General features: G+C 43.3%; 1 protein-coding gene across 1 annotated transcript; it reads right to left on the bottom strand.

The window, feature by feature from the left end:
• Positions 1 to 5,655: 5,655 nt before the first annotated feature.
• Positions 5,656 to 10,378, bottom strand: LOC148835481 (TRPM8 channel-associated factor homolog). Its single transcript, XM_088915812.1, has 4 exons — positions 9,488 to 10,378; positions 8,995 to 9,050; positions 7,328 to 7,915; positions 5,656 to 6,159 (listed from the first exon to the last, which is right to left on the bottom strand). Exons 1-4 carry the CDS (start codon positions 10,102 to 10,104, stop codon positions 5,744 to 5,746), a joined length of 1,677 nt encoding a protein of 558 aa, XP_088771938.1. The 5' UTR covers positions 10,105 to 10,378; the 3' UTR covers positions 5,656 to 5,743.
• Positions 10,379 to 27,071: the final 16,693 nt, after the last annotated feature.

Genomic DNA, 27,071 nt, shown 5'->3' with positions numbered 1-27,071 from the left:
AGTGGGGCACCTGCCTGGGCAGTAGGGTGGGATAGTGGGTAGGGCTCTGGGCTCCGAACCCAGGGGTTGTGGGTTCAAATCCTACATTGAGTACTGAGCCCTAACGTAGTTAACTCAGATTGTGAAGCCCAACATTGGCCCCTCAAGGAATCTTGTGGATCTTAAAATCCACAGTTTAGCAAGAAGAAAGAAAGGCTAATTAAGCAAATGATGAGTTTGGCTGGGTAATTAAGGGCTCAGGTGGACAACCAGAAAATCATGGCCATACATGGCTTAGGAAGCCATACAGAACAGGCTCCAGTGAAGTCCTGCTGCATAGATGGGTCTCCAGATCATCACTGTCAACGAGAATGTGTTTTCAGTGAACGAACGGGATAAATAACGCAAGGTCAATAAACAGCCAGTGGTATCTAAAAACTGACTTGACTTCTGCATCGATAACAGACCACTGTTAGTGTTGCAAGAGCCGCACAAGAGTATCTCTCCATCAACAGCACTCAAGTTTCAACAGGCAGGGCTTCTTGAGCAATGCTTCGGAGTGCGCAGTCTGCTTCTTCACCCCCTCCTGAACATCTCCACAGCCTGCAGGGAGGCAGGAAGGCATCTCCTGCAGAGCAGCCAGAAGGCTGCAGATTCTCCTACCGCCAGAGCCCTCGATTATACGAATGAAGTCCCTCTGGACAAGCTGAAGTCTGTCCTTGTTCTTAGGAAGCAGGAGATGTAAAGAAACCTACTGTACAGGCCCTGCTGAGCAGCACCCCTAGAGGCCCAGAGCTCGACGGCCCTGTCTCCCACACTGTCAAGACTCGCCTGCCGACAGGTCTAGAACCAGGCCAGGGATGGAGGTAAACCCAGCGGAGCGGCGCACTGCAGCATCACTGCAAGGGGGTGCTTCTGGGGGTGAGGCCTTCCACCGTCTCACTCTGCACGACACCCCTGCTGGATTTACAGCAGTCCTCCTCTCTCCTGGTCCGAGAGAGCCAGAGCCTTCTGCTGTTCATCTGCCCTGAGCTCCGAGGGGAGCAGTGGACTCAATTATGAACTGACCTGGACTTGATTACTATTTTAGTCATCAAGGAGTTAAGAGTCGCCTGTAACCCTGCAGGACTGTGGCTCTTCTGGACCACGAGCGAGAATCACTGACTGCTGTCCTGGGACAGCACCGCTGGGGAGAGGCTGGGAAGCAGGGAGTGTCAGTACAGGTGCTGGTGACCCAGGGTCTCAGACCTTCATTCCAGAAGTGTACACTGTTAATTAACTGCACCAAAAATTGGCTAAATTACCATCTGTTGTCATGGTTCATTGCTTGCAAAATTTAACAGTGAACGTGATATTGCCGTTAATTGAAGAATAAAAAACAAAAATGACACGGTAGCTTTAATGAATGAAAACATTAACCAGGAAACTGGTACACGCGTCACGCTAATGACCAACTCTGTCCGGCTTTTCAAAAAGTTGAAGATGCTGTGAAAAACAGGGTCTCAGCAAGCAAGTGGGGCTCATGACGATGTGTCTACGTGACTGACAAGCCTCTCGCAGTGAGCATCTGGAGACAAAACTCTAGCTACAAGGATGCACCATCTCCCCAAGAGCAGGGAGCATCACGAGCCTTTCTGAGAAGTCATTCTAACAGAGATAAGGACGTGAAAACCTGCTGCGATATTTTCCACATCTACCACAGAGCTTCCCCTGTGAACAGCAGTTCAGCCTTCTTCCTCTCCGGCCAGCAACGGGCCAGAGTCTCAGGGAGACACGGCCGTTTTCGGGGCTCAGCTACAGCTGCACTTTCCAATATTAAACTGAGGCCCTGATTACTCAGTCATTAAAAGATCCCGGCTCTGGTTGTAGGACTAGGGGTGTTAGCTGTTAACCCCAGTGTCCGGGCAGAACCCCACTCTGGTCTGGGATGGTCTGTCCTCCCTGCAGTCCCCTCTGGTGCAGCAGCTCCTGTCTCCTCCCCCTGTCCTGCAGGTGCAGAATGGCTGCCTCATTCCCCCTCCTATCTGTAGAGTAATGAAATCCCCAGGCAGCGAAAAAACCTGCAGGATCTCCTTGGCGAGCGTTTTGTGAGCTCGTCTCTCCACCCCCCCTCCCCTCCCCCCCATGAGAAGGACAACTGCTTCCTGTGTGCGATGTCATTCTGAAGCTGCCCGTTCAATAAGTCTTTTTGTGGCACATAAATAAACGCTTTGGGTGCCTCTGCTAAACGACGAAACCAGACCTTTCTTGTGAGAGCACAAAAATAAAAACTGTAGGAAACCACACCAGCGTCTGAACCACAAGAACATGTTTAAAAATGTCCTGCTTTTCCACATCAGTGCTTTGTGTACATACAATGTAGCCACGTTAGTATGCTTTTAACGAAAACTTTTTCAACTTAAATGCAGCAGGAATTAATTCTTATTTTGCAGTAATCTGGTTCAAACTGATCAATCCTGTCTTTATCCTAATTTGCATTGCATATTCATTGCTTACATTGTCAGTAAATGGCAGTGCTTTAGAAGTGGTTATATAGAGCTGTGTGTAATGAATATTCAAGTATCTATAGTCCTCAGGGGTGCTGAAACAGACAGCCTAGTGGATTCCAACAGGAACAAAAGGGAAACACAGACCAGAGGACACAAGCAGGAAACTGCAAGGAAGTGCATTTAAAACCAAGAACAGGAGACACGTCTTTACACAAAGAGTTGTGCAAGTGTGGAACAAGCTGTACAGACAGGTCTTTCAAGTCGTTTGTTTTGCCAGAAGAACATATCTATATTTCCATATCAATTACCTACTAACAAACGTGCTAGATATGGACCAAAATACCTCTATTTTGTGGTCTTATATTCTTATGAATGTTATGCTTGTATATTCAGCATTTAAGAATGCTGAGCAAAGTACCACCTACAGCCACACGTGGCTGAGAGACTGCATGCAACCCAGGAGCAAAAGCATGAAGAAGCGAATCTACATGCATGAAGAAGCAGGGGTTTTACACACTAGCAGCCTTGCCTTGAGGGTCCTAAACTCAGATATGGACAGACAGGCGTTAATGTCCCCCGGATTAAAAAAAAAAGTGCCTTTGAACCTTCGGCTCGTCACGTTCACTCACACACACCTGCACTTGGGGACTTTCTCCTTCTGCAGCATTGGTCGCCGATTTCTGAGGTCCGATGAGCCGCGGCTCATTATACTACACTGTACCTGGCGACGCTAAAAGCTGCCTCCTAAAGGACGTTAAAGTCCCGAATAAAATAACGGATTTACTAAACTAAACCTCACGGGGGTTTCTCTCTCTCCCCCTCCCTCCCTCCCTCCCTCACTCAATCGGCGGTCAAGTCGCGCCCTGTGTCTCAACTGAGCGAGTTTACCAGAAATCTTAACTACTTCCCGGCCGAGCCCAGCGGGTGCTCAATGCACTCTGAAGAAACACCGTTGCCTAATACGCCCGGCCTCACAAACACGTTTGTGTTACTCCGGGATACATCAGTGACTAACAGCGTCAGACAAGCCAGGCGCCGGCAGCTGCGCCCGTGTGGGCTCTGCGGGAGGCGCGCCGGACGCTGGCGTTGTTGGTACGGAAAATGCGCAACCGGAGCTTTTGCACAACGCAGCTCTGCCGTCAAGCCTGCGCCTCGGCGACGTCGTACGAAAAGTGCGTGAACGTCCCCTTGCGCGAAAAGTGTTTACAGGCGCCCACGCGTGACTGCCACCGTCCGGGGCAAAAACCATTCATTCCGCCGTCGATTCTGCTGAGCAGTCACGTATCCCGGCCTGTGCCATTAATTGGGATTTTAGACCTCACTGGTGCAATCGTAGTTTGCAAAACCATGCACAGCGCACTCCTTAGTCGACCCCCCCCACCAACCCTTTTACGTACATGATCGGCTCCATAAGGCTGCTGCACTCCGGAAGTCCTCTCCCTCCGTGTGTCTCGGCCTGCTGGGCGTGAAAACGGTCTGGTGTTATGCGACACCACCACATTCAAGATCCGGAACCCCAGACGGCCGAGACGCACAAGCTGAATATTTGACCAAGAGCAGAAGCAGCAAAAACGACCTCAGCCGGAGGAAGCGGGGGAGCGGGGGAGCGGGGGAGGGGGGGGGGTGTGAAATTGTTTTATTTAATGTATGAAGATACAAATTTACAAATTTACAAATTGTAAAAAATTTACAAATTGTATTTACAAATACAATTACAGCTGGAGGAGCAGAAACCAGGACAAGAGAAAAAATACACAATCCGAAAAAAACATTAATTGCCAGAGATAATGAAGTAAATTATATAACAAGATTATTCTTTACATATATCAACTTGCTTTTGCAGTTTTCAAAATTTTTTATAGAATTAAAATAAATGTTTCAACTCCATCTTAAAAATACTAAAAAAGGAAGTATTGGATCATTTTAATTTATGAATTTTAACTTTAATTATAATAATAATAATAATTGCTTACACTTATTAAAGCGCTTTTCTGGACACTCCACTCAAAGAGCCAACAACTTTACCCAGAATGACTAATTTGCTATAAATAAATGTTTTCCCCAAATTTTCTTAGTACCACAAAATATCAAAATCCTTAAAACTAAAAAACACCTTTAAATGCCTACAAAAAAAAACTCTGCAAGCCCGTCCAAAACGTCACACAAAAAAGACACAAATCGTCCTGCTCATGCTTAAATTTAGAAAGTGCTGTTTTAACTGGATAAAACGTATGAACAATTTTAAACTATTTATTTAACCTTATTTGTAATACAATATCAGGTCCCCATAGATGAGGTTGTGGCACATAAGCCAAGCGGGTAACTCTGCTGGCAGGAGGAAGTGTTGCCCTTGAAATGCAAGACAACAGAGCACATGCTAGAGTTACACAAATTACAAGCCTGCCACCTAGGGGAGTGGAGGTATCATAGAAAGCCCACCAACCACACTGCTGTGCTAATAGTACTAATTTAATCAATTTGGGAATTGCCAGCTTGTTTGTTTTTTTTCCAATGATATACCCATCCAATATGGAATTACCCATTGCTAAAGACAGGGATTTCAGGCAACAACACCTTTAATTCAGAGGGAGAAAGAGCCATTCGCTGATAACACCTAGGAAATGAGTGAGCAGAAGAAGGGTCAGGGAGCGGAAAGGGGAATCTCTGTGTTAACTTTATCTCCTCCTAACCCATCACACCGTCATGTCATTACACTACAGGCACCAGATCCCAATCGCGTTTAAATGCCAGCTCTCCTGAAACCAGCTCCACGTGAATTCTCTCCCTCCCCATGTGCTTCCTTGCCTCTGTGCAAGGAAAGCAGGTATAAATGCATATTAGCAGTGACATTACAATACACAGCCTGGTCAGGTATGGACAGCAGTCCGAGAGCGACTGCACCGGAGGGCAAAGTCAATGTCTACCGGAAACCCTCCGGCAGAGTCTTTTTCATCTTCACACAGAGCCTTGGAGGGGAGTCACTTGACTTGTTGAGAGACGTCCAATGACAGGGAAAGAGAATTCACACAAAGCCCAGGTTTTCAGGTTTTATTCATCCTGAACAAATACACCTTGATTTCTAATGACGATGCGCCTTCTGTTTCATGAGTGGAATAGTTTACAAAGTGATACAGAATGTGATGGATTATAAGAAAGAGAAGCCTGCCTGATTCTGCGGGTTTAATCATCCCGAGCTCGTGTAATCTGAATAGCAGGGCAGTCCCCGCGCGCAGCCGTGTTAGACCACAACAGCGCCTCTGAGACCTTTCTGGAGTTCAAGTGTAGCTGCTCATGGGGTTCTCCTCCCACGCGGGCAGAGCAGCCAGCTTGGCAGCCAGCGGCTCCTCGATGGGCCAGCCCCAGGCCCGGAAGAAGGGCGCCAGGTTCCTCTTCACCTGCAGGGAAAACCTCTCCGCCCACAGGTTCATCTTCCCCTTGTTGTCCAGTCCGGTGCCGGACATTTCCTGGTAGTCGGAGAACAGCTGCATGTAGGGCTTCCAGCCGAAGCCTTCCTGAAGCTGGGAAGAGAGACACAGGAGCAGGGCGCTCATTCCGACTGTGAGGGACGGGGCACCCCAAGTGTTGCAAGGGTCTATTATGTGGGTACCTGTACCATCATGGAAAGACCTTGTCTCGCTTTTCAGTTGCAACTGAGTATGATGCTGCGAGAGGGGGCTCTGTGCCATCTTGGCTCAAGGCCTCACCAGTGACCAGGGATCTGAGCCAAGATGGTGGTTTCTACACAGCGACACTTTATGCACTATATGCACTACAAACAGTTAAAGGTTTATTCCGTGCTGAAAGGAAAAGAAGATACACAAAACATTTAGGCAGTGGAGACGTCTTTAGGTGTGTTGGATGTATCATTGCATGTATCACATCCTTCTTCAGACCTGAAGAAGGCTCCACAGCTGAAACGTTGTGTCTCTCTTCAGCCTTAAAATAAACCCTTACCTGTTCCTTTGCAGCCTACACCTGCTCACGCAGCTCCCTACTCTTATCTCACAACAGTTAATGTTTCTGGAAGGAAAAAATTCCAAACCTCTGTTTTCCATCTGAAAATTTAAAATTGTAATCACATTTATTCAGCATTATGACCAGGAGTGCTAGTATAACAAAAAGCAATAGTAAGTACGGTAACTGAATTCCCGAAATAATAATAATAAACTTTATTTTATATAGCACCTTTAAAGGTGGCTTCTCAAAGCTCTTAAAGACAAGCATTGTTTACAGTGATTGTAAAGTGCGCAGCCACACCCAAAAACAAAGTGTTGTAGCCGTAACCTAAATGCTTCCTGCTCAATGAATCCATGGACTATTCATCCCTGGGCTGGATGATGAACTAATACCAGATATGCAGGTGCTAGTTTGACAAATACGTCTAACAGAAATTACAATTAAATAGACTTCCTTGGTTTTAGCCATCCCTTATGCTGCAGCTGGGTAGCTTTCCATTCTCATATTTCTCTTGTCAAAACTCATGGTTGTGGATAATTTCTAGCTCGCTGCAGCCTACACATTATTGTTAACAAAAGAAACACTTTAAACGTAAACCAATGTTTTAAAGATAGAAAGTCATCAGTGCTTGAAGTCACTGCTAGGTTACACAGAAAGTACAGGCATAAGTGTGAAGATTACAATGATGTTGCACAAAAGTTATATAAAAGTTACATTGATATTATAGAAAAGATATTATAGTATTCTGTAGCTCAGGTAAAAAATATATATTTGTCTGCATATTTGCAAGTACAAAGATTAAATAAGTCAGCAACATGAATGCAGGCTCAAGACGTAAGACTGAGGTACACATTGGACATTGACTCAACTACAAGGCATTTCATCAGGAACACAAAAGGTGCCTTTATCTCCATATGTTGAAGTAAAATAGATGCCACAAACACCGGTCACTTTGTTTCCAGGAAACGCTTGCAGGACATCTGCTCCAGGGTGCTGACTGGACCAGTGCCAGGCCTGGCCGCCAATCAGGAGACCACCGCCCTCCTGGACAAACCGCACCAGCTCCTCCGCCTGCTGCTCATCGTAGGCATTGCAGCAGTACACTCCGAGGCATCTATTGTAGCAGGGGACAGACTGGACAGTGCAGCCTGCCCTGCTGAGGAACTCGGGCAGGAAAGGCACGTTACAGCAGACGCCCACTGTGGCACCTGGCTCTGACTTGAGCCAGGAGACGGCATTTTGCAGGAACTGCTGGAAGGCAGATTCCTGCAGGTACCCTTCATGACCCAAGACCACGACCCTGCCCCTGCCGTAACGCGTCGCTGCGATCAGAACCTGCCCGGAGTTATTCACAGAGACGGGCAGCGCTGCGCTTCCCGTCAGCAGCAGCTGGCAGGGCACAGCGTCACCCCCAAACTGGAACTCCCTGACCCCTCTGACCAGGGCCCTGTAGTCGGAACGGGGATCCATTCTCTCGATGGACGAGGCACCTGGGGGAGGAAGAATTATTAAGTTAGTATTTACCGTGATCTTGGCCAGGGCCGACCCCTCCCTGAAGCACCTGGGGGAGGAATAATTACGACCTTTAATAAGTACTACCCTCTGCTAAATGAATATACATTATCAAACATCAGGCAGAGTCAGACTTTTTTGCAATTCTTTTTGTTTGCTTGGATTTCCAGTTTGTTTTTCCTGAAGGTGAAGCCAAGAAAATCAGTGTCAATGATATATAAGGAAATTTATATCTGACACCTGAAGAAAATAAAGGAGGCAGCAACAACAACAGAAAGCAAACAACCACATATGTCTGTTTAAGGTCTATCATGCTTTTTTGATAAAGTTGGCTTTCACACAAACTAAACATTTATGATGTAAAAATGCGTTACAAAAGGAAATTCACTTCTCAACAGATAATTGATCCGATCATATCATATCAGATCAGAACTGTCCCTCAAGGGCTTGTAACCTTGGAAGACTACAAGCAGTGAAGCTTCAATTACAGGAACTAGATGAAGTTCCCTGATGTGGTCTACACATTTTAAACTGAAAGTTCCAGAAAGAAATTCGATACAATTCTTTTACACAAAACATCTGATGAATTTCCCTTGTAACACGTCTAGCTCTTTAAAATGCAAGGTTCTTAGAGAAGTACGTCGATAAGAAAGCATTTCAGACCAGATATGAGGTCTAGCTCTTGGTCTCAGGTGTGTATTGTCCTGCACAGCGACACTGGAGAAGCTGAGGAGGACCTGGGGGAAGATTAGGGCCCAGAAAAAATTGTTGATGCTGCCTGACAAAGACTAACTTGTTCAATTTTCCTTTTTGTGTGTCAGAAATGCACGCTTTCAGAACTAAGCCCTCATTAGTAATCGCACAACCACCAGCCAGGCAAAGGAACGACGACACATATACAAAGTTTACTATGACCTACCACCGAACACCTAGAGCTTCCCACGTGCTTAATGACTTTGGGCGTTAGGAGGTCACCCTGGCACACATCACGCCGAGCTAAGGAAGGGGAATAGCTATACAGGTAAAAACAGTGGTACTTAGTGGCCTTTCTTCTTACCTCCATTCAGCCCTTGAACAGTGCAGCTCAGGTCTCTTGTGATGTCCCCGATATACCTGTTGACAATGGATACAGGAACTAATTCTGGGAGAGAGTTTAACACATAACACTCTTAACTCATACTAATCACAGATGTAAGTCCTGGGTGAGCTGGAGCCAGACACAGAGACATAATGTTGAAGACTGAACAAATAGTGCAAAAACTCAGGAGCAGAAGAATCAATGCATGCAAAAATGACTGGATTTCATTTCTTCCTTTTCAACAAAAAACATGCTTTATAAAGATTTTCAGTCTCCTCTGCAGTTAAATAACTGTAATATTACACTGTAGGTTTTATACTGTCATTCTGGGTGACCCAAGCCTTATCTTTTTGATAATTAGTGCTCTGCAGTTCAGGTAAAAATATATATTTGTCTACATATTTGCAAGTACAAAGATTTAAAAAGTCAGCAACATGAATGCAGGCTCAAGACGTAAGACTGAGGTACTCACGGCACATTGGCTGAACTGCAAGGCATTTCATCAGGAACACAAAAGGTGCCTTTATCTCCATATGTTGAAGTAAAATAGATGCCACAAACACCGGTCACTTTGTTTCCAGGAAACGCTTGCAGGACATCTGCTCCAGGGTGCTGACTGGACCAGTGCCAGGCCTGGCCGCCAATCAGGAGACCACCGCCCTCCTGGACAAACCGCACCAGCTCCTCCGCCTGCTGCTCATCGTAGGCATTGCAGCAGTACACTCCGAGGCATCTATTGTAGCAGGGGACAGACTGGACAGTGCAGCCTGCCCTGCTGAGGAACTCGGGCAGGAAAGGCACGTTACAGCAGACGCCCACTGTGGCACCTGGCTCTGACTTGAGCCAGGAGACGGCATTTTGCAGGAACTGCTGGAAGGCAGATTCCTGCAGGTACCATTCATGACCCAAGACCACGACCCTGCCCCTGCCGTAACGCGAGGCTGCGATCAGAACCTGCCCGGAGTTATTCACAGAGACAGGCAGCGCTGCGCTTCCCGTCAGCAGCAGCTGGCAGGGCACAGCGTCACCCCCAAACTGGAACTCCCTGACCCCTCTGACCAGGGCCCTGTAGTCGGAACGGGGATCCATTCTCTCGATGGACGAGGCACCTGGGGGAGGAAGAATTATTAAGTTAGTATTTACCGTGATCTTGGCCAGGGCCGACCCCTCCCTGAAGCACCTGGGGGAGGAATAATTACGACCATTAATAAGTACTACCCTCTGTCTTCTAAAGCAGCTATGCTTGAATATACAGTATATAAAACATCAGGCAGAGTCACAGATTTTTTCTCAAAGCTTTTGTTTTCTTGGATTTCCAATTATATTTTTCCTGCAGTTGAAACCAACAGTTACTGTGCCAAATATGTAGACAATATGGGAAGGAAATGCTTTAAAAGAAACAAAAAAAAAGTGAATTTAATATTCTATTTTAACAACAGAAAAAAACAAGTGTTATGGGTCCCAGCGTTACAAGTATTGGATCACCATTACTGCAAACAAAGAAACTGAGAAGAAACAGTTAGATATAGGATTTTTGTTTATTTAAACTTAAGAGCGTGGCTTAGAAACCATTCCCCTGTCTGCTCTCAAACTGAAACATTGCGGTCTTGAGCCACACTGTAGAGAAATGGAGGAAGAACTAGTAATAGGCAACTGTTCTTCAGCACGCTGCACGACACATGAACTTTTAAGATACCCTGAATTAAACAAGCCCATACTTCTATTTAAGGTGTGTCACGCACTTATGATACATTTGAATTGTGACAAATCTTTCATTACAACCGAATTTTTATCATCTAAAAATGTTTAAAACAATACACACAGTTAAGCATCGGTTAACTAGATAAAGCTCCTTGAGGATTTCTACTGATTTCAAGATAATGCAAGTAACAGAAAGAAATTCTATACAATTTGTGTTAAACAAGTCTTCCAGTGAATTCACTGGTACATCAGAAATGCCAGGGTCTTTGAGAGGTGACCAGATCTGACCAGATATGAGGTATAAGCCACAAACCACACTGTATCTCCAACAGTAATTGATAGGTGACACAGAACAATAACACCGAGATGCGCTAATCTAAGTTTCAGAGCACTCTGTGCATGTCTTACACCTCCTGTACCTCTGGATAGCTGGCGGCACGAGCTCCTCCTTTGTTCTTCTGTGTTTTAAAACAGAAATCCTCCCCTCTTCTTTTATATCACCTCTCAGACAAGTACAGGACAGCCTACCTTTATCACAGCCAATTCTAATTGAGCCACGTACACATCACAGACTCACATGGTGGCTAATATTGAAGATACCTCAGATCCGACTAGATCCCTAACTCATGATTCTTCCATTTAAGGTAATAGGCCCGATATCACATGCAATGATCAGTGATGCAATGATCACTTGGTTATGTCTGTCAGAATAGATATTGAACATTTCAAATGTATGTGTTTACAAAGAAGGACATAGTCTTGAGCAACTAATTATACTGAGGATTAAGCAAGCATTTTACAAAGCAAAAAAAGGAAAGTCATGATTCATCATCAGAAAGCTTCTTCGTGGTGAGGGTTGTGGAATCTCAGAGCCTGTCCAGGAAGAATGGGACACAAGGTGGGACAACCTGGATGGGACACACAGACACAAAGGTACAATTTAGAGACATCAGATACCCCAGCTGGCATGTCTAAGGCAGGTGGGAGGAAGAACTCAGCCAAAAAAGTGAACCACAATGACACAACAGCACTTCTATGAAACCAAATTGTCATGGCAGTCATGTTACTTCCTGAAAAGCCAACCTGTATTCTAATAAAACTCTGAAACTGTCCTCTAATCTACAGGTCTGGTTTGAAAGAACATGACACTATAAACCAATTATAACCCATGCATGCCTAGAAAAAAAGACTCACGCAAAACAAGAAACCTTCTTCGTTTTCAGAATATCTATATTTTAAACTTCATTTTTAATTCTCTTCACTGGAGCTGCGATGTGCAGAGTGTTTCCACTGAAAGGGGAAGGAACACGACAGCCCGGCATTTCACAGATGCTGCAAAGTTGTGATGGTGGCATAAAGTTCAAAGAAAGTGTCATGTGAAGGTCACTATGTGATTTTATCATTCTGATGGTAAACATACTACTACAAAACATGTTTTTAAAAAGGGTGCAGTGGTCAGCATTGCTGCCTTGCAGCGCAGGGGCCCTGGGTTCAAATCCTGAGCTGCCACCTGCTCTCCCCTTGACTGTGGGGGGCTGCTGACCACCTATGCATGTCTGATCCATTTCAGACTCAAATGGGGGTCTACGTCCTTGTCTCAGATGTGCCCTGGCCTACAGACTAACACTAGTGAAGCTGAGGAGGACCTGGGGGAAGAGCAGGGCCCAGAACAAAATCGTTGATGTTGCCTGACAAAGACATACTTGTTCCCTTTTCCTTTTTGAGTGTCAGAAACGTATGAATGAGTAGGAAGGAGTTTTGCTTTTCAAGTCTGTTTTCAGGAACAGGAGTCAAACGTACACATGAGCTTTACAGTCTACAGGGTGAAGATAAGATGTTTCTGATCTGTGATACTGTATCCTGGGAGAGACTCTCCCAGCATCATGGGAACCCTGGTGTTGCAGTTGAGCAACACTGGAACTTCTCCCTGTGTAAAGAAGGGACAATATGTGCTTCCTCCCCAGGGTAGAGAAGGAGATTGGAGAAGAGGCAAAGAGCAGCGGATAAATAAATGGAGCTCTCCTACCACCATTGTTCTAGAGCAGCCAGGGTGCGACTCTCAGCATGCCGTCTTGAGGGAAAGAATTGCACCTGGATATAATATGTATGACCCGATATTATAAGAGTTCATACCACAGAAGGTATTGTGATCCAGATTTGTACTTGAGAAAAGTCTGTGTATAAAAAAGAGGGGACTGCTACATCTGTCAATGTTACCCCATGAAAAAAAAGATCTGTGGAGTGGGGACAGATAGGTCCATCGACGTCACCACATGCTGAACAAACCGTAACAGGTGAACACAAAGGTCACTGTAACAGAACTCAAATCTAGAACTGCGCTCAACCTCACAATCACCCTGAAGGATGGGGGGCTCATATTCTGCCTGTGCTTTGGGAAACAGAATGGAGGGAGCACGTGCTCAACGACTTTGGGTGTTAGGAGGTCACCCTGGCATGCATCACGTCGCGCTAGACAAGGGTAATAGCTATACCCTTAGCTACTGTTAGGTAATAGTAAGGTAAAACATTGTTACTTAGTGGCCTTTCTCTTAATCCTGATGTGATGCTGTTACCTAAAATATTTAATCTTGCTGGTTAAAAGAGGTTAAAAGGGAGTACCCATTCAGGTAGAGAACTGGGTTAAAAGGTGAAGTAGAACAATTTGGAGTCTAAAGGGATCCAGAGAAGACACAAGGGACATCACCTGTGAGGGAGGTAACTAAGACACGCACACCACTGATATGGAAACATATTGACTTAGCTTCATCCAGCTTGGCAGAGGTGTTCAGCAGAGCTCCTGGAGGGGTTAGGGTGAACCTGGAGAGGGAGCCTGTTGATTTGGGCAGTTAATTCTGGTTTCACTCACGAGTACCCATCTCAAGTCACGTGAACCTCATCGAATTCCTTTGACACGAACCTCCAGTCGCTTGTATGTGACTGTACTGGATAATGTGTAAGCATCAAAGCTCTGGCCATCCTAATTTAATAATCAGTTTATTCCAGTTTATTCCAGGCTGAAAAGAGAAGAAAGGAAACACAACGTTTCGGCTGTGGAGCCTTCTTTGGGTGTGAGGAGACAGGGCAGACAGTAAAGGTCATAAAGCACAGATGAACAGAGCTGGGAGAGTGGAGGAGGCGGGAACAGGGGAGAGGCAGAGAGGCCACTCAGGTGGTACAAAGTCAAGAGAGGTGAAGAGAGGGGTGAAGTCAAAACCTACAAATGAATAGAGAGAATTAGAAGAAAACAAGTCTGTTGTTGAGAGAAGGTGAAGGTGTGAACAAAGTTTCAGGATAATTTTTGTTTCTGATGTCTTTCTGTTGATGGAGTTAAGAAACCCTACTTTGAGAACAGAGACAGAGAGATCAGTGTGATCATGGCTGTTAGAGGTGAAATGAGAAACTATGGGCCTGGAGAAATCTTTCATCTTCACAGCCCTGACATGTTCTCTGAAGCGGTCTCCGAGTCTCCTTCCTGTTTCCCCTGTGTAGATCACAGGGCATTTTCTGCAAGAGTTACAGTAAACAAGGTGGCTGGAGGTTCAAGATGTCATCTGAGTGAATTGTCCTGAGGGGCCCTGACTGATTGTGGTGTTAGATGTGTACTTGCAGGTGATGCAGCGAGCTCTGTTGCAAGGGAAAGTGCCTGGTGTGGATGGTTGTTGAGGGCGGTCAAGGGTACGAAGCACCTGGGGGAGGAATAATTACGATCATTAATAAGTACTACCCTCTGTCTTCTAAAGCAGCTATGCTTGAATATACAGTATATAGAACATCGGGCAGAGTCACAGAGTTTTTCTCAAAGCTTTTGTTTTCTTGGATTTCCAATTATGTTTCCTGTAGTTGAAACCAACAGTTACTGTGCCAAATATGTAGACAATATGTGAGGGAAATGCTTTAAAAGAAACAAAACAGAAAGTGAATTTAATATTCTATTTTAACAACAGAAAAAAACAAGTGTTATGGGTCCCAGCGTTACAAGCATTGGATCACCATTACTGCAAACAAAGAAACTGAGAAGAAACAGTTATCTATAGGATTTTTGTTTATTTAAATTAAAGAGCGTGGCTTAGAAACCATTCCCCTGTCTGCTCTCAAACTGAAACATTGCAGTCGAGCCACACTGTAGAGAAATGGAGAAAGAACTAGTAATAGGCAACTGTTCTTCAGCATGTTGCACGACACATTAACTTTTAAGATACCCTGAATTAAACAGCATTATAATTTGTCTGATGCTTACACAAGCCCATACTTCTATTTAAGGTTTGTCTGGCACTTATGATAATTTTGATTTGTGACAAATCTGTCTTTCACTAAAAACAAATTTTTGTCATCTAAAAATGTTTCAAAAAGTTCTCTTCTCAACAGACGCTTGAACATCTGTCCTCCTGGGACTTGTAACCTTAAAGAATACACACAGTTAAGCATCGGTTAACTAGATAAAGCTCCCTGAGGATTTCTACTGATTTCAAGACAATGCAAGTAACAGAAAGAAATTCTGTACAATTTGTGTTAAACAAGTCTTCCAGTGAATTCACTGGTACATCAGAAATGCCAGGGTCTTTGAGAGGTGACCAGATCTGACCAGATATGAGGTATAAGCCACAAACCACACTGTATCTCCAACAGTAATTGATAGGTGACACAGAACAATAACACCGAGATGCGCTAATCTAAGTTTCAGAGCACTCTGTGCATGTCTTACACCTCCTGTACCTCTGGATAGCTGGCGGCACGAGCTCCTCCTTTGTTCTTCTGTGTTTTAAAACAGAAATCCTCCCCTCTTCTTTTATATCACCTCTCAGACAAGTACAGGACAGCCTACCTTTATCACAGCCAATTCTAATTGAGCCACATATGCATCACAAGCTCACATGGTGGCTAATATTGAAGATACCTCAGATCCGACTAGATCCCTAACTCATGATTCTTCCATTTAAGGTAATAGGCCCGATATCACATGCAATGATCAGTGATGCAAAGACCTCTTATCTGACCAGGAAACGAGGGATTTGGGTATTAAACAATTGAATACACTGGAATTTTTATAGTTCTATTTTATAGTTCTAATCTATTTTAAGGGGAATAGATTTGTCATTAAATAGAGAGGTAAAAAAAATTAGCAAACTGAGTTTAGATATTAATGAAGGTCAATAACATACATAAGCTAGTTTTGACTTACTAAGAAATTGTAAAAGTTAAATAGTAACACCCCACTGGTAAGGAAGTCCACATTTTTAAAGGTCCATGAGCAGTCAGGAGGACAAATAAACAAGCGATACTTTACAAGACAAGCTCATTAAAACTAACACACAAGACAGGAAAAATAATACCTACAGTGGGAGTGAAGTCTAGAGAGAAATGCCAGTACATTTCACACCCCTAGATTCTTAACAATATTCCAATATCCTTCATGCACTCACAGCAGGTGACATTCTTTTCATATAACAGCTAGTTCTCCCACAGGTGGGTCTGCTCTCCAAACTGATGCTACAAAGCAGACCGCATTTAATGATATTTAATGAACTGATAGAGCTGGATAACCATTAAATATCACAAGGTTTTCATCTAGTTTTCATCAAGATGGTGTTTGTAAATATGTACTAAAATATGACACATATCAACTTTTAGATACGCGACGTATCGTGCTGACGGTGGATGCGACTTAGCGGCCAGGAGGCAGGAGTGTCTCACCAAATTCACCGCTCCGGAGGACGTTTACCTCTCGGGTTTCCTTGGACATTTGTACAAGGTGACACTATTTGACTGATTTCCCCTAAAATCTGAGTTTAAAATTAAAATTTATAATCGCAGTAAAGCGGCGGAGCTGCTCGCGAGCATCAACAGGTGAACTGCTGAGTGAGCGTGTTAATTTAAAAACTTTTTATTTAAACACCAGTAATACAAAAAAGGAGACAAAAGATACAGAAATAGACACTCCACAGCCAGAGGAATCACAACTATAAAAGCTGAAAATTATACTTTTTACATATTTTCATTGTATGTCTTGCCTTTTGATTCTCAAAATTTTTTATAGAATTTAAATTAAAAAAAGAATTCTACTTTAAAAGCATTAATAGAGGGAGCAGTATTAGATCATTTACGTTTGTGGATGAAGTATTTCGCCAAAATAATTAATAATTATTAATAATAAAAACATATCCTTTATCCAAATCAGATCAAACAAAATATAAAATAATATCAAAATATTTAAATTTAACATTTACCTTTAAATATTTAATGATAACATTTTGCGAATCTATCCAAAACAGTTTTATATGTATGTAATTAACAAACAAATGTAACAAGGATTCCTTCTCATTCTTACAAAATACACATAAGTCATCTTGTTCATGTTTAAATCTAGAAAGTGTCGATTTAACAGGATAAAATCTATGAACGATCTTAACTGAAATTTCTTTAACTTTATTTGTAAGACACAATCTATCAGCAATTGCAATCCAAACTAATTTCCAATGTATATTCCTAAACATAGTTTCCAAAAGGAGACACAAGAAGGTATAAAACATAAATTGCACAAGTTCCTAATATAATTATTATTGCTTATTTATCTTTGATATCTACTCCATCCAAAAATAAATTATCAGAGAAATCAGAAGAAACTCTATTGGCAAAGCCAAGATTACCTCTAAAAAGCCTCACCACTTCCTCAGGAATACAGTAGCATCAAAGACTACAGCATATTCATGGGAGGTGATAGAAATCTACATTTTCACTTCAATTCAACCTTGTCAATATACAGTACTTACACGGGTGCATAGTATAGTGAAAAGTGTTTCTCATTAGTCTCTCGGATGCAGTATATAAATAGAACAGCAGACAAGACAATAGACAGAAATACAATAACAATAACAGTGTAAACAACAGTATGGTGCCAGTGCAAAAAACTGTGCAAATACGCAAACAGAAAAGTATACAAACAGGACAAAAACAGTGCAAAAGTAATACGGCGAACAGTGCAAAAACAACACGGCAATTAATAAATAGTACAGTTTTAAGTACAATTTCAGCTTACATTCAGTTATCGTGTATGTAGGGGTGTAGGAGTACAGTCATTCTGGGTACAGGAAGTAGTGAGGAGAGACCATAGCATGATGGGAGGGAGTGGGGGTTTCACCAGCTTGACGGCTCTGGGGAAGAACCTATTTTGGAGTCTTGTGTGCGACTGGAGTTTCCAGAACCTTCTACCAGATTGGGGGTAGGGGAATTTTTTCAAAAAATTCTGTACATGTGAACAATCTGCCCTCTGCCCTCTTCATTTAACAATTGGGCCACTAGCCAGATTTTGTTATCATACCAAGTCGTAAAAAAATAAGCTTTTATTTTTATACCTTATATCTTTATTATTCCAAATATAATACGTACAGTATGTGGTAAAAAATTATGCTTATATATTCAATTCCAACATAATAAAACTTGTTTATGAAAGTTAGATCATTTAAGAGGAATTCTATTATTATCAAAATTACATTCAAGATCACCTACATATTGAAAACCAACTTGGGAATTAAAATCCATATATTATTTTTGTTTATAGTATGATTTCTAATCAAATTACTTTTAAAGATAATATTAGAGGTATAAAAATCTAAGACATTCAATCCATCGTGATTCTTAGGTTGAATTAGAAGAGATTTTCTTATATAATGGGGTTTGTTTTTCCAAATGAAGTTATAAAGTACTTTATCAAAATCATTAATAATATACTTACTGTAGGGACATCCAAGGAGAGAGAAGCATATACAAAGCAAGAAAGGCCTTCTGCTTTTGATAATAAAACCCGACCTGTCAGAGAAAAATCTCTCATTAACCAAGACTGAAATCTCTTCTTTGTTTTGTCTAACCTACATCTTTCTTCCCGATCTTTAGAAATTATAATCCCTAAGTAAGTAACCACCTTTTTTACAGGTATATTGTCAATAACACTTAACTCCGAGTCCTTAAGAGAGAATAATTCATATTTATTCATATTTAAATATAATCCTGACACCAAAGAAAATGTACCTGTGTCTTCTATTGCCTTAGCCCAGTGGTTCTCAAACTGTGGTACGCATACCAGCTGGCGGCGCTCCGCGTATCACTGCTGGTACGCCATAGGACCCTGGAACTTTGTTGTGTGCACTGAAAAATCGGGACGGGCTTTCATATTTTCTATTTTAATACGTACTACGATACAGCGCGCGCTAATAATTGAGTGGACACAGAGCTACAATGTAATTCTATACCACTCTATAGGAATGCGTGCTATGAAGTAAGTGACCAATTGTATTTAAAAAAAGCTATCTCCAGCAAATAGGGAGGTAGGAGAATGTGCGTGATCTTGGAACAATGCCAATCGTGTAAGCACGGGCAAGCATAGAAATGCATGCTAGGAACGCTGATAATATTGTGAGCACAGGAAAGCGTGATATATAACAGAAAATATTTAAGAACTGTTCTAGGTTAATTTGAGAAAAATACATCGAGTGTCCCTGTGTTTCACTCCCATGTGCATGAAATAAAAACTTCTTTTAACTTCTGAGACAGACTCCTGAAACAGAAACAGAAACAGAAACAGAAACAGGGAAAAATGCAAGCTTGCGGATTGCTAAGGCAGGTAAGCCCCACACTATTTTTGAAGAACCTTATTTACCGTTGGCAAAGGAGCCGACACGTATTATGTGTGGAGAAAAATCTGCTAAACAGCTCGACCTGTTGCCCCCCCTGAAAGACACAGTCACTCATAGAATTATTGAAATTATATCAAAAGTACGCTGATAGAGCGCGTTAAGATGAGCAGATGCTTTTCACTGCAATTAGATGAGTCTGTAGTTGATTTGGCCAATTCGGTCGTTTACATTAGATATGAGTTTGAGGGTACGTCCCATGAGGACTTTCTGTTCTGTAAACCGCTACCAACAGGAACTACAGGAGAGCGCATATTTCAGCTTCTGAATGAATTTATCGAAGAGAATGGCATTGACTGGATAAAATGTGTCGGAGTTTGTACAGACGGTGCTAGAGCGATGACAAGCCGACACAGCGGTGTAGCTGCACGAATTAGAGAGGTTGCTGCAGAAATGAATGGATGCATTGCAACATCCACCGCAAGACCTTTGCCGTCAAGGAAATGCCTGATGATTTAAAATCTGTTAGACTCTGTTGTGAATTGTATCAAGGCTAAAAAAATGAATTCACATCTGCTTTGCTCGACTAAACAGGCAAACCCCTCTCACTGAAATGGTGCTTTTTATTGTTTATTTTTATTTGTTGTTGTTCCTGTTTTTTCTGTAAAGCGCTTTGAGAAGCCACCTTTAAAGGCGCTAATAAAGTTTATTATTATAATATTTATTATATGTGTGAGTGCGAGTGTGTGCACACACGTGCGCTCATATTGGTCATTGAGATTTTCTGGGATTCCTCCGAGAAGATGACTTGTAGGTGGTATCTGGATGCTTTGGTTTGGTCAGGGGTGGTACTTGGTCAAAAATGTTTGAGAACCACTGCCTTAGCCAACTCTCTACTATCTTTAAGAAATACAGTAGTATCATCTGCAAGTTGGCAAATTTTAATTTCTCTACCTGAGATATTAATAACTTTCATAACACTATTATTAATATAAAGAGCTAAAGTTTGGGTTACTAATAAAAACAATAATTAGGGTATCGTTGTCTAAGACCTCTACCAGTATCAAATCTTGGAGAAGTCCCATTATGTAATTTAACTGAACTATTACAACCATTATAGTTTTAATAACATTCTGAAGATACTGACCAAAGCCAAAAAACTCCAAACATTTAAAAATAAAAGGATGTTCTATCGTATCAAAAGCCTTATAAAAATCAAGAAAAAGTATATAACTGTCATCTTCTATGAGATCACTATAGTCTATACAAATCCAAAATTAGACTAATATTATTGCATATACAGTATGTTTACCTTTAAAAAACCCAGATTGTGCCTCTCCAATCATCTGAGCTAAGCCTTTTTTCAATCTATTTGCGAATATCGACGCTAATAATTTGGCATCATAATTTAATAGTGTTATAGGCTTCCAATTTTCTAAGATTAATTTGTCCTTATTGGGTTTGGGAATAAGAGAAATCACTCCCTGTTTTAAAGAAGGGGGTATTTCTTTCTTTTGTATAGATTCATTAAAAACATAAAATAAAAAATATGTAAATTTATCTTGAACAAACATAATATTCACTACTTAACCCATGATTCCCAGAGGCTTTAGTATCTTTTAATCTAGTGATATTAATCTTAACTTCATTTTTTTGTAATCTGCCTCATCTATACGTCTGGCATCCTTCTTTATAGAACATGAAAAAGCACCCGTTTTGAAATTCACGAGGAATGACAGCGCCCCAAAATCGAAGCGTAATGAACTATTGGGAGTGAATATTCGGCTTAACCCGCTTGGCTGAGGGCCGACCTCCTGGCCAGAGGGCGAGGAGGCCAGGACCCCCCCGCAGGGTGACCAAGAGGCAGCTGCAGAGGGGGAGGTGGGATGCGAAAGTCGCACGCGAGGGAGAGAGAGATCGCATTTGGTATCTATAGTGTTCGGTGGAGGAAGGATGAAGGGGGTGATTGCTAATCGCTGACGGCTGGGAATGATTGAGCATTGTTGTTGTCATCCCTCCTGAACTTTAGTTAAATAAACTCCATTTCTCCTTTCTTGCTGAATATAGTTTTTTTGTCAAAATCAGCAACATAAGAGGCTATTTCTCTAGGACTATCTAAAATAGTACTATTAATATTTATTTTTTTAAACCGAATTAAACTCAGATTTCTTTTTTTCTAAATTATGAGTCTTTAGAATTGTTTTCTCCTTCTTCCATCCATTTTCGTCTCGATCTTACAAGCGCACCTCTTGCTTTCTCATTATAAATCTGGTCTAACTGCAACTGAAGGAAAATTAGTTTATCCTTACTTTCCTTATTATAATTTGTAGTTAAAGTGAGATCAACTATATCTTTAATAATAGTATCGTCTTTAATTCTTTTAGAATTAATTAAACCTTTATTTATTTTAATTGCAGGTTGTCTTATTTTGAACTTTATAAATTCCCAATTCCTAGAAAATGATTTATCCTGTAAAGCTTTTTCATAACTCTTTCTAATAATTGAAGTAGCATCCTTCACAAATTGTTCATCGTCCAAGAGATTCTTATTAAACTTCCAATAATTTGAGTTTTTAGGTTTCAAAGGGCCAGACGTACAAACCGGTAAAAAGATCCCCTTGTGATCAGTCAATACTGCTGGATTCATGGTAACAGCAATAGCAAGACTTTCTAATTCTTTCTAAATCAACCACAGATCAATGCTTGATTGTTTTGAGAAATCACAAATACAGCAAATGAAAATTGTCTTACTCCCGGGTTCAGGCATCTCCAAATATCAACTACCCTCAAATCCACACACAATTTTCCAATTCCACTGACTCCATATTACTATTAACTCCATCTATCTAAAGATTCATTAGGTACAGTATTAAAATCTCCTCCCAAAATTACTTTTGCTTCAGAAAATCTATCAAAGACCTGTTTTATATTAATCTCTAACTCTTGAAAAAGAAGTTTATTTTGTGATTTGCTATTTTTAGCATATACAGTACATTATCCAAAATTAGGTCAAGGAGCTGTGAACAAGGAGGTTACGCAGATTAGGTGGTCGGCGATATGAGATGATGGGGCGATCAGAAAAGAGGGCCCCAATGGAGGGATCATCCTGCAGGATGGAAAAGTTGTCGTTGATGGTCCTGGGGATAGGAAGTGTGTTAGGGTGGAAGGGAGCACCAAAGGAATGACATTGTTAGGCCGGAAGATCCTGATCGAGTTGATGCTATATAATTACTGCCTGCCCTGTCTTTCTCACACCCGAAGAAGGCTCCACAGCCGAAACGTTGTGTTTCCTGTCTTCTCTTTTCAGCAGGGAACACACCTATTACTTGTTCCTTTGCAGCCTACGCCTGCTGACGCAGCTCCCCACCCTAACTAAAAAATGACTTTGCACACACTGCCCTGCGGTGGAGTCCTTATTAAGCCTCGTAATTCTCCGTTTGGCTATGATAATAAATAAAGCCGTGCCTTCAAATTGGTTTCTGGGAAATTTGGGCCTGGGCTGAGTGAGTGTGCCTCTGTGTGTCCTGCGATGGACAGGTGTCCCATCCAGGGTGTACCCTGCCCCTGCCTGCTGCTTGCTGGGATACGCTCCCGCTCCCCCACGACAGTGAATTGGATAAAACATTTAGGAGATGGGGGGGAACAACATTAGATAGCCCAATATACAGTGTAATTGTTCTAATTGTGTCCAGTCTTCTAAATATATGGGGGGGGGGGGGGCGTGTGTTGATACAGTTTTCATTGAGGATCGTTGAGAGTTGCATATTCCTATGTTTGTTAATCTGTATAATAAAATATGACACCTATTAACTTTTAAAAACGCGACGTATCGTGCTGACAGTGTAGTCGACCTAGCGGCCAGGCCGCAGGAGTGTCTCACCAAATTCACCGCTCCGGAGGACGTTCACCTCTTGGGTTTCCTTGGTCATCTGTACAAGATGTGTCGTGTTTGTTCGAATTTCCCGAAAATCGGAGGTAAAAAAAATAAAATAAATAAATTTATAATCGTAGTGAAGCGGCAGCGGAGCGTCTCGCGGGCGTCGACGGCTGAAGGGCTGAGGGAGCGCGTGCCAGCCCGGTCAGTGCAACGCGCGATCGATACTGTTGATAAATAGCATCGCTAAGACTGCGAGCTGCGCTCACGGCGCTTTTAAAATTCGTGCGTGGCAGACACGCTTTCTCGAAATGATCGCCAATTAAAATGACTGAAGAAGAAACGTTAGAAATAGCGCCGGTGAAAGATGATTTTTGATGGTCGTATTGCATATTGAGGTGGCCTTTGGAATATTATTGCAATTTGAGCGCAAGGAGATAAAGGCGCAGGGGAAACAAAAACTGCTTCTTAGTGCGTCGAAGTCAGCTTTTCCGGAGCCCCACAGAACACGGGTCAAAATTCACACACTTGCGCGACTACCGTGTCGTTAAAAGACAACGCGCTGTGTACGCTCCTGGATGTGCAGGAGCAGGCAAGTCACGCCACTCGCAGGAAGAGGATCTCTGACTGGGGCTGCTAGCTGGGAAGCTAGCCGGCTTCAAGGGCGACAAAAATAGCAGACATCCTAAAAAATGCTCTCAAATCCAGTTTGAGCTAGATGAGTGGAGCGATACTGCTTACTCATTTCTTTCGCGACTGTGTTTTCTGCGCTCACAGCGCTCCCTCCCGAGTTTTTGTTTTTGTCTCGAAACAACATCTGGTTTCTCGGGGACATTCCTGTCCACAGTGCAGTTTCCCGTTCGGGCATGCAAGCTTTCCCTTAACCACGAGTCGAGTGGGAAACCCCGAGTTTATACCCGTGCGTGAAACTAAAATTGAAAACACAGTATGAAAACAAAACGTGTGTGCACAAAAAAAATGGAAAAAAAAAAGCACCAGAGCATGTATCGAAAACATGCAAATTCCAAGCCAGTCTCCTGGTTTATTTCATAATATCCTGGAATCGGTTGTCTACTGACTACCGAACGGGTCTTGTTTAACCTCCTTTACGATGTCCCCGTTCTGTCTCAGTCTGGAGTTTTGATTTCAAACTTTGCGCCTCCCTTCGTCAGTTCTTGAGTCTGACTTCTTCTCTTCCTCCACTCAACAGTGCTGACCTGAGTCACACACACACACATATATATATATAACCTGTCCTACACAAATATCAAAACCCATGCTATTAGAAATCGAGCTGCTTTATACTTCGAAAAGGGCATTTAAAATAGTATAAAATGCCAGAATGCTAAATATCAGGTGTTTGCTTATGTGTTGCTAATTAGGTTGCGTTAGGCGTGCTGAATGCCTTCGCTGGGTGAATCAGTCGCAGGACACGCCTGCTCACAAATTCTGACGCGCCGTCATCGATGCTTGCTGTGCAGAGAGCGACCAGCAGGTGGCAGTGTTCGCCTGCCTGGGCAGCAGAAGCACGCAGCTCGTCCGGGCTGATGAGGTGTGTGCTCGGTTGCAGAATGCGTCGTCGCGTTGACCTCTCAACGGAACTGTGAGTTTTTTTTTCCATCTAGTTAACGAAGAAAAAACCTTTTTTTTTGCCGAACAGAGTTGAAAACAAAAATCAGTATGGAAGGGCATCTGTCTTCACTTTTAGAATTTCAGTTAATTTCAATTAGAAACTCTCCATTCATCCAGAGGGCGGCGATTTAAGCAGCAAGCGGTGCACCATACTGTACAACACATAACCAATAAAACATGACCACAACATTATCAAGAAAAATATACATAAAAATGTAACTGTAAAATGTTTGAAAGGAACAGTGCGTAATATTTAATACATACTTGCACATTTGCAAGTCCAATGGCCTCTGTAACAAAGCTAAATTTCTTTTTATTTGTCCTGCACTGTGGACAACGGAAAGGTCTTCCTGAAAGGAAAGGAAATCGACAGCTTCTGTCCTTAGATCTGTGAGACAGAACAGGTGTGATGCATGCACACACTGCAACTCCATTCGTCAGACCAGCCTGCAAAGCATCTGTGAATCTCAAAATCTCATTTCTGCTCTTCTCCTGCTAAACAATGCTGACCTGAGTCAAATGTAAATCTATTATCTTACATATATCCGTTTATGTGTGATATATTAGATGACACACAGTGTGGAATCCTTGCATCTTTACTTTTTTACTGCTGTTAGTAGAGGACAGGGAAACAGGAAACAGCGTGTGTGGCCTGCTCCTCTGAAAACAAGCCTACAGGAACACAGCTAGGGGGAAAACATGACCGAAAATGTCTTCATTTTCAAACTTTTTTTTGAATAATCACCATTTCGTGCTACACTTACCAGGCAAGATATGAGAACACGGGTGGAAAAGTTGGTTCTGGAAGATAGGAAACATTTTAAAAAAAAAATGTTCACAGATGTGTCATTAATTCAGAGCACGAGCCGTCGAGCCAGCCTTCGGTAGAAACGTTCAGTGCAGAAGGCAAGTTGTCTACGTTACCTCGTCTGACCATGCACCTTTCCGATGTCAGCAGTAGCTCAGGGCCGCTCAGTCCTGGTCCCGGGGGACTGGTGGGATCTAGGTTCACTCAAGACAGCAGCACCTGACGAGCGAGCAGGAGCTGTTAAATTGGATCAATTAGGCTGTTTTAGCTCGTAAAGCGCTGATTAACAGTAAGAGCTTGCAAGAGCAGGATCAGACAGCACTGTGCTATGGATGTGCCGGAGATACTGTTTTCTGCAGTGGGTTGTAATGAAGTCAATTGTCCCCGCCTATCACCCTGACCTCCACAGTGCGAATTACACTCAAGAGACTCAAGAGGCGCGCCCACAGACGATCCTAAATACCTCCCTGCTCATTCCAGACTCTCGTCTCGGACGAGACGCCTTTCTGCGCTGAGAAACCCATCCCTCCACTTCCTAACCACTTCGGTTCAGTTCAGGGTAGCAGCAGGGGAGGCTGCAGTCTGCCTCTGCAACCCTGTGGAGAACAAAATAATCGGAATTAGGTTGTGGTAGCCGAGTGGGAAAATGAGATCCAGGTGCTAATTGGAGGACAAGCTTGTGCTCTCTGAATGGGCAGGGGAGTTGGGGGGGGGGTGCTGTCGCTATCTGCTTAGCTGTTATCTGGTACAGTTTTAAAAGAACAACCAGACTGTATCTCGAATATCCCCTGTCAAAAGTCCAGCCTCTGTGCCAGAAGGAAAAGAGAGGGGGAGCTCTTCGGCTCCAGGTCCTGCTGCCACTCACTTCAAGTTTCACATCTGTCTCCGCGTGACAGCGCTCGAAGGGTTAAGCTCCCAGTGGCCGCCACCCGGATACAAACAAAAGCCCAATCCTGACAGCATCTGGTGCAGAGAGCCATTAAAACCTCCTTTTACATCCCTGGGGAGCCTGACGGATTGTCCCGCCGGCCAATCAGGGACGGGGTCAGGCCGGAGGTGGCCAATCACGGCTCAGCAGGGCTGGGGGAAGGGGGAAGGGGGAAGGGGGAGGGGGGGGCGGCAGCAGGAGACAGGGAGAGAGCTCGGGCTGCAGCATCCTCGCAGACGAGGCTGTGCGCTGGAAAGGCTTTATTTCTTGGGAAGCGGGGGGCTGCGGGGAGAGGGGAGAGGGGGGAGGCCGCTGGCTGCTCTGCAGTAAGAACCGGCCGCCGTGTCCCTGCGGTGGGGGGGGGGGGGGGCTGGTCCGACCTGCGCTGCTTGGGGGAACCCGTCCGCTCAGCCTGGGGCGCCGGGGAAGAGAAGGGACGACCGGGAAGCGGAGGAGGAGGGGGGGGGGCAGTGGAATAACCCCCCCCACC

This window comes from Atractosteus spatula, chromosome 5 (genome assembly GCF_055471065.1).
Source record: "Atractosteus spatula isolate fAtrSpa1 chromosome 5, fAtrSpa1.hap1, whole genome shotgun sequence".
NCBI classification, from domain to species: domain Eukaryota; kingdom Metazoa; phylum Chordata; class Actinopteri; order Semionotiformes; family Lepisosteidae; genus Atractosteus; species Atractosteus spatula.
The sequence above is the reverse complement of the archived record's forward strand: the minus strand, read 5'-3'. Positions and strand labels throughout refer to the sequence as shown.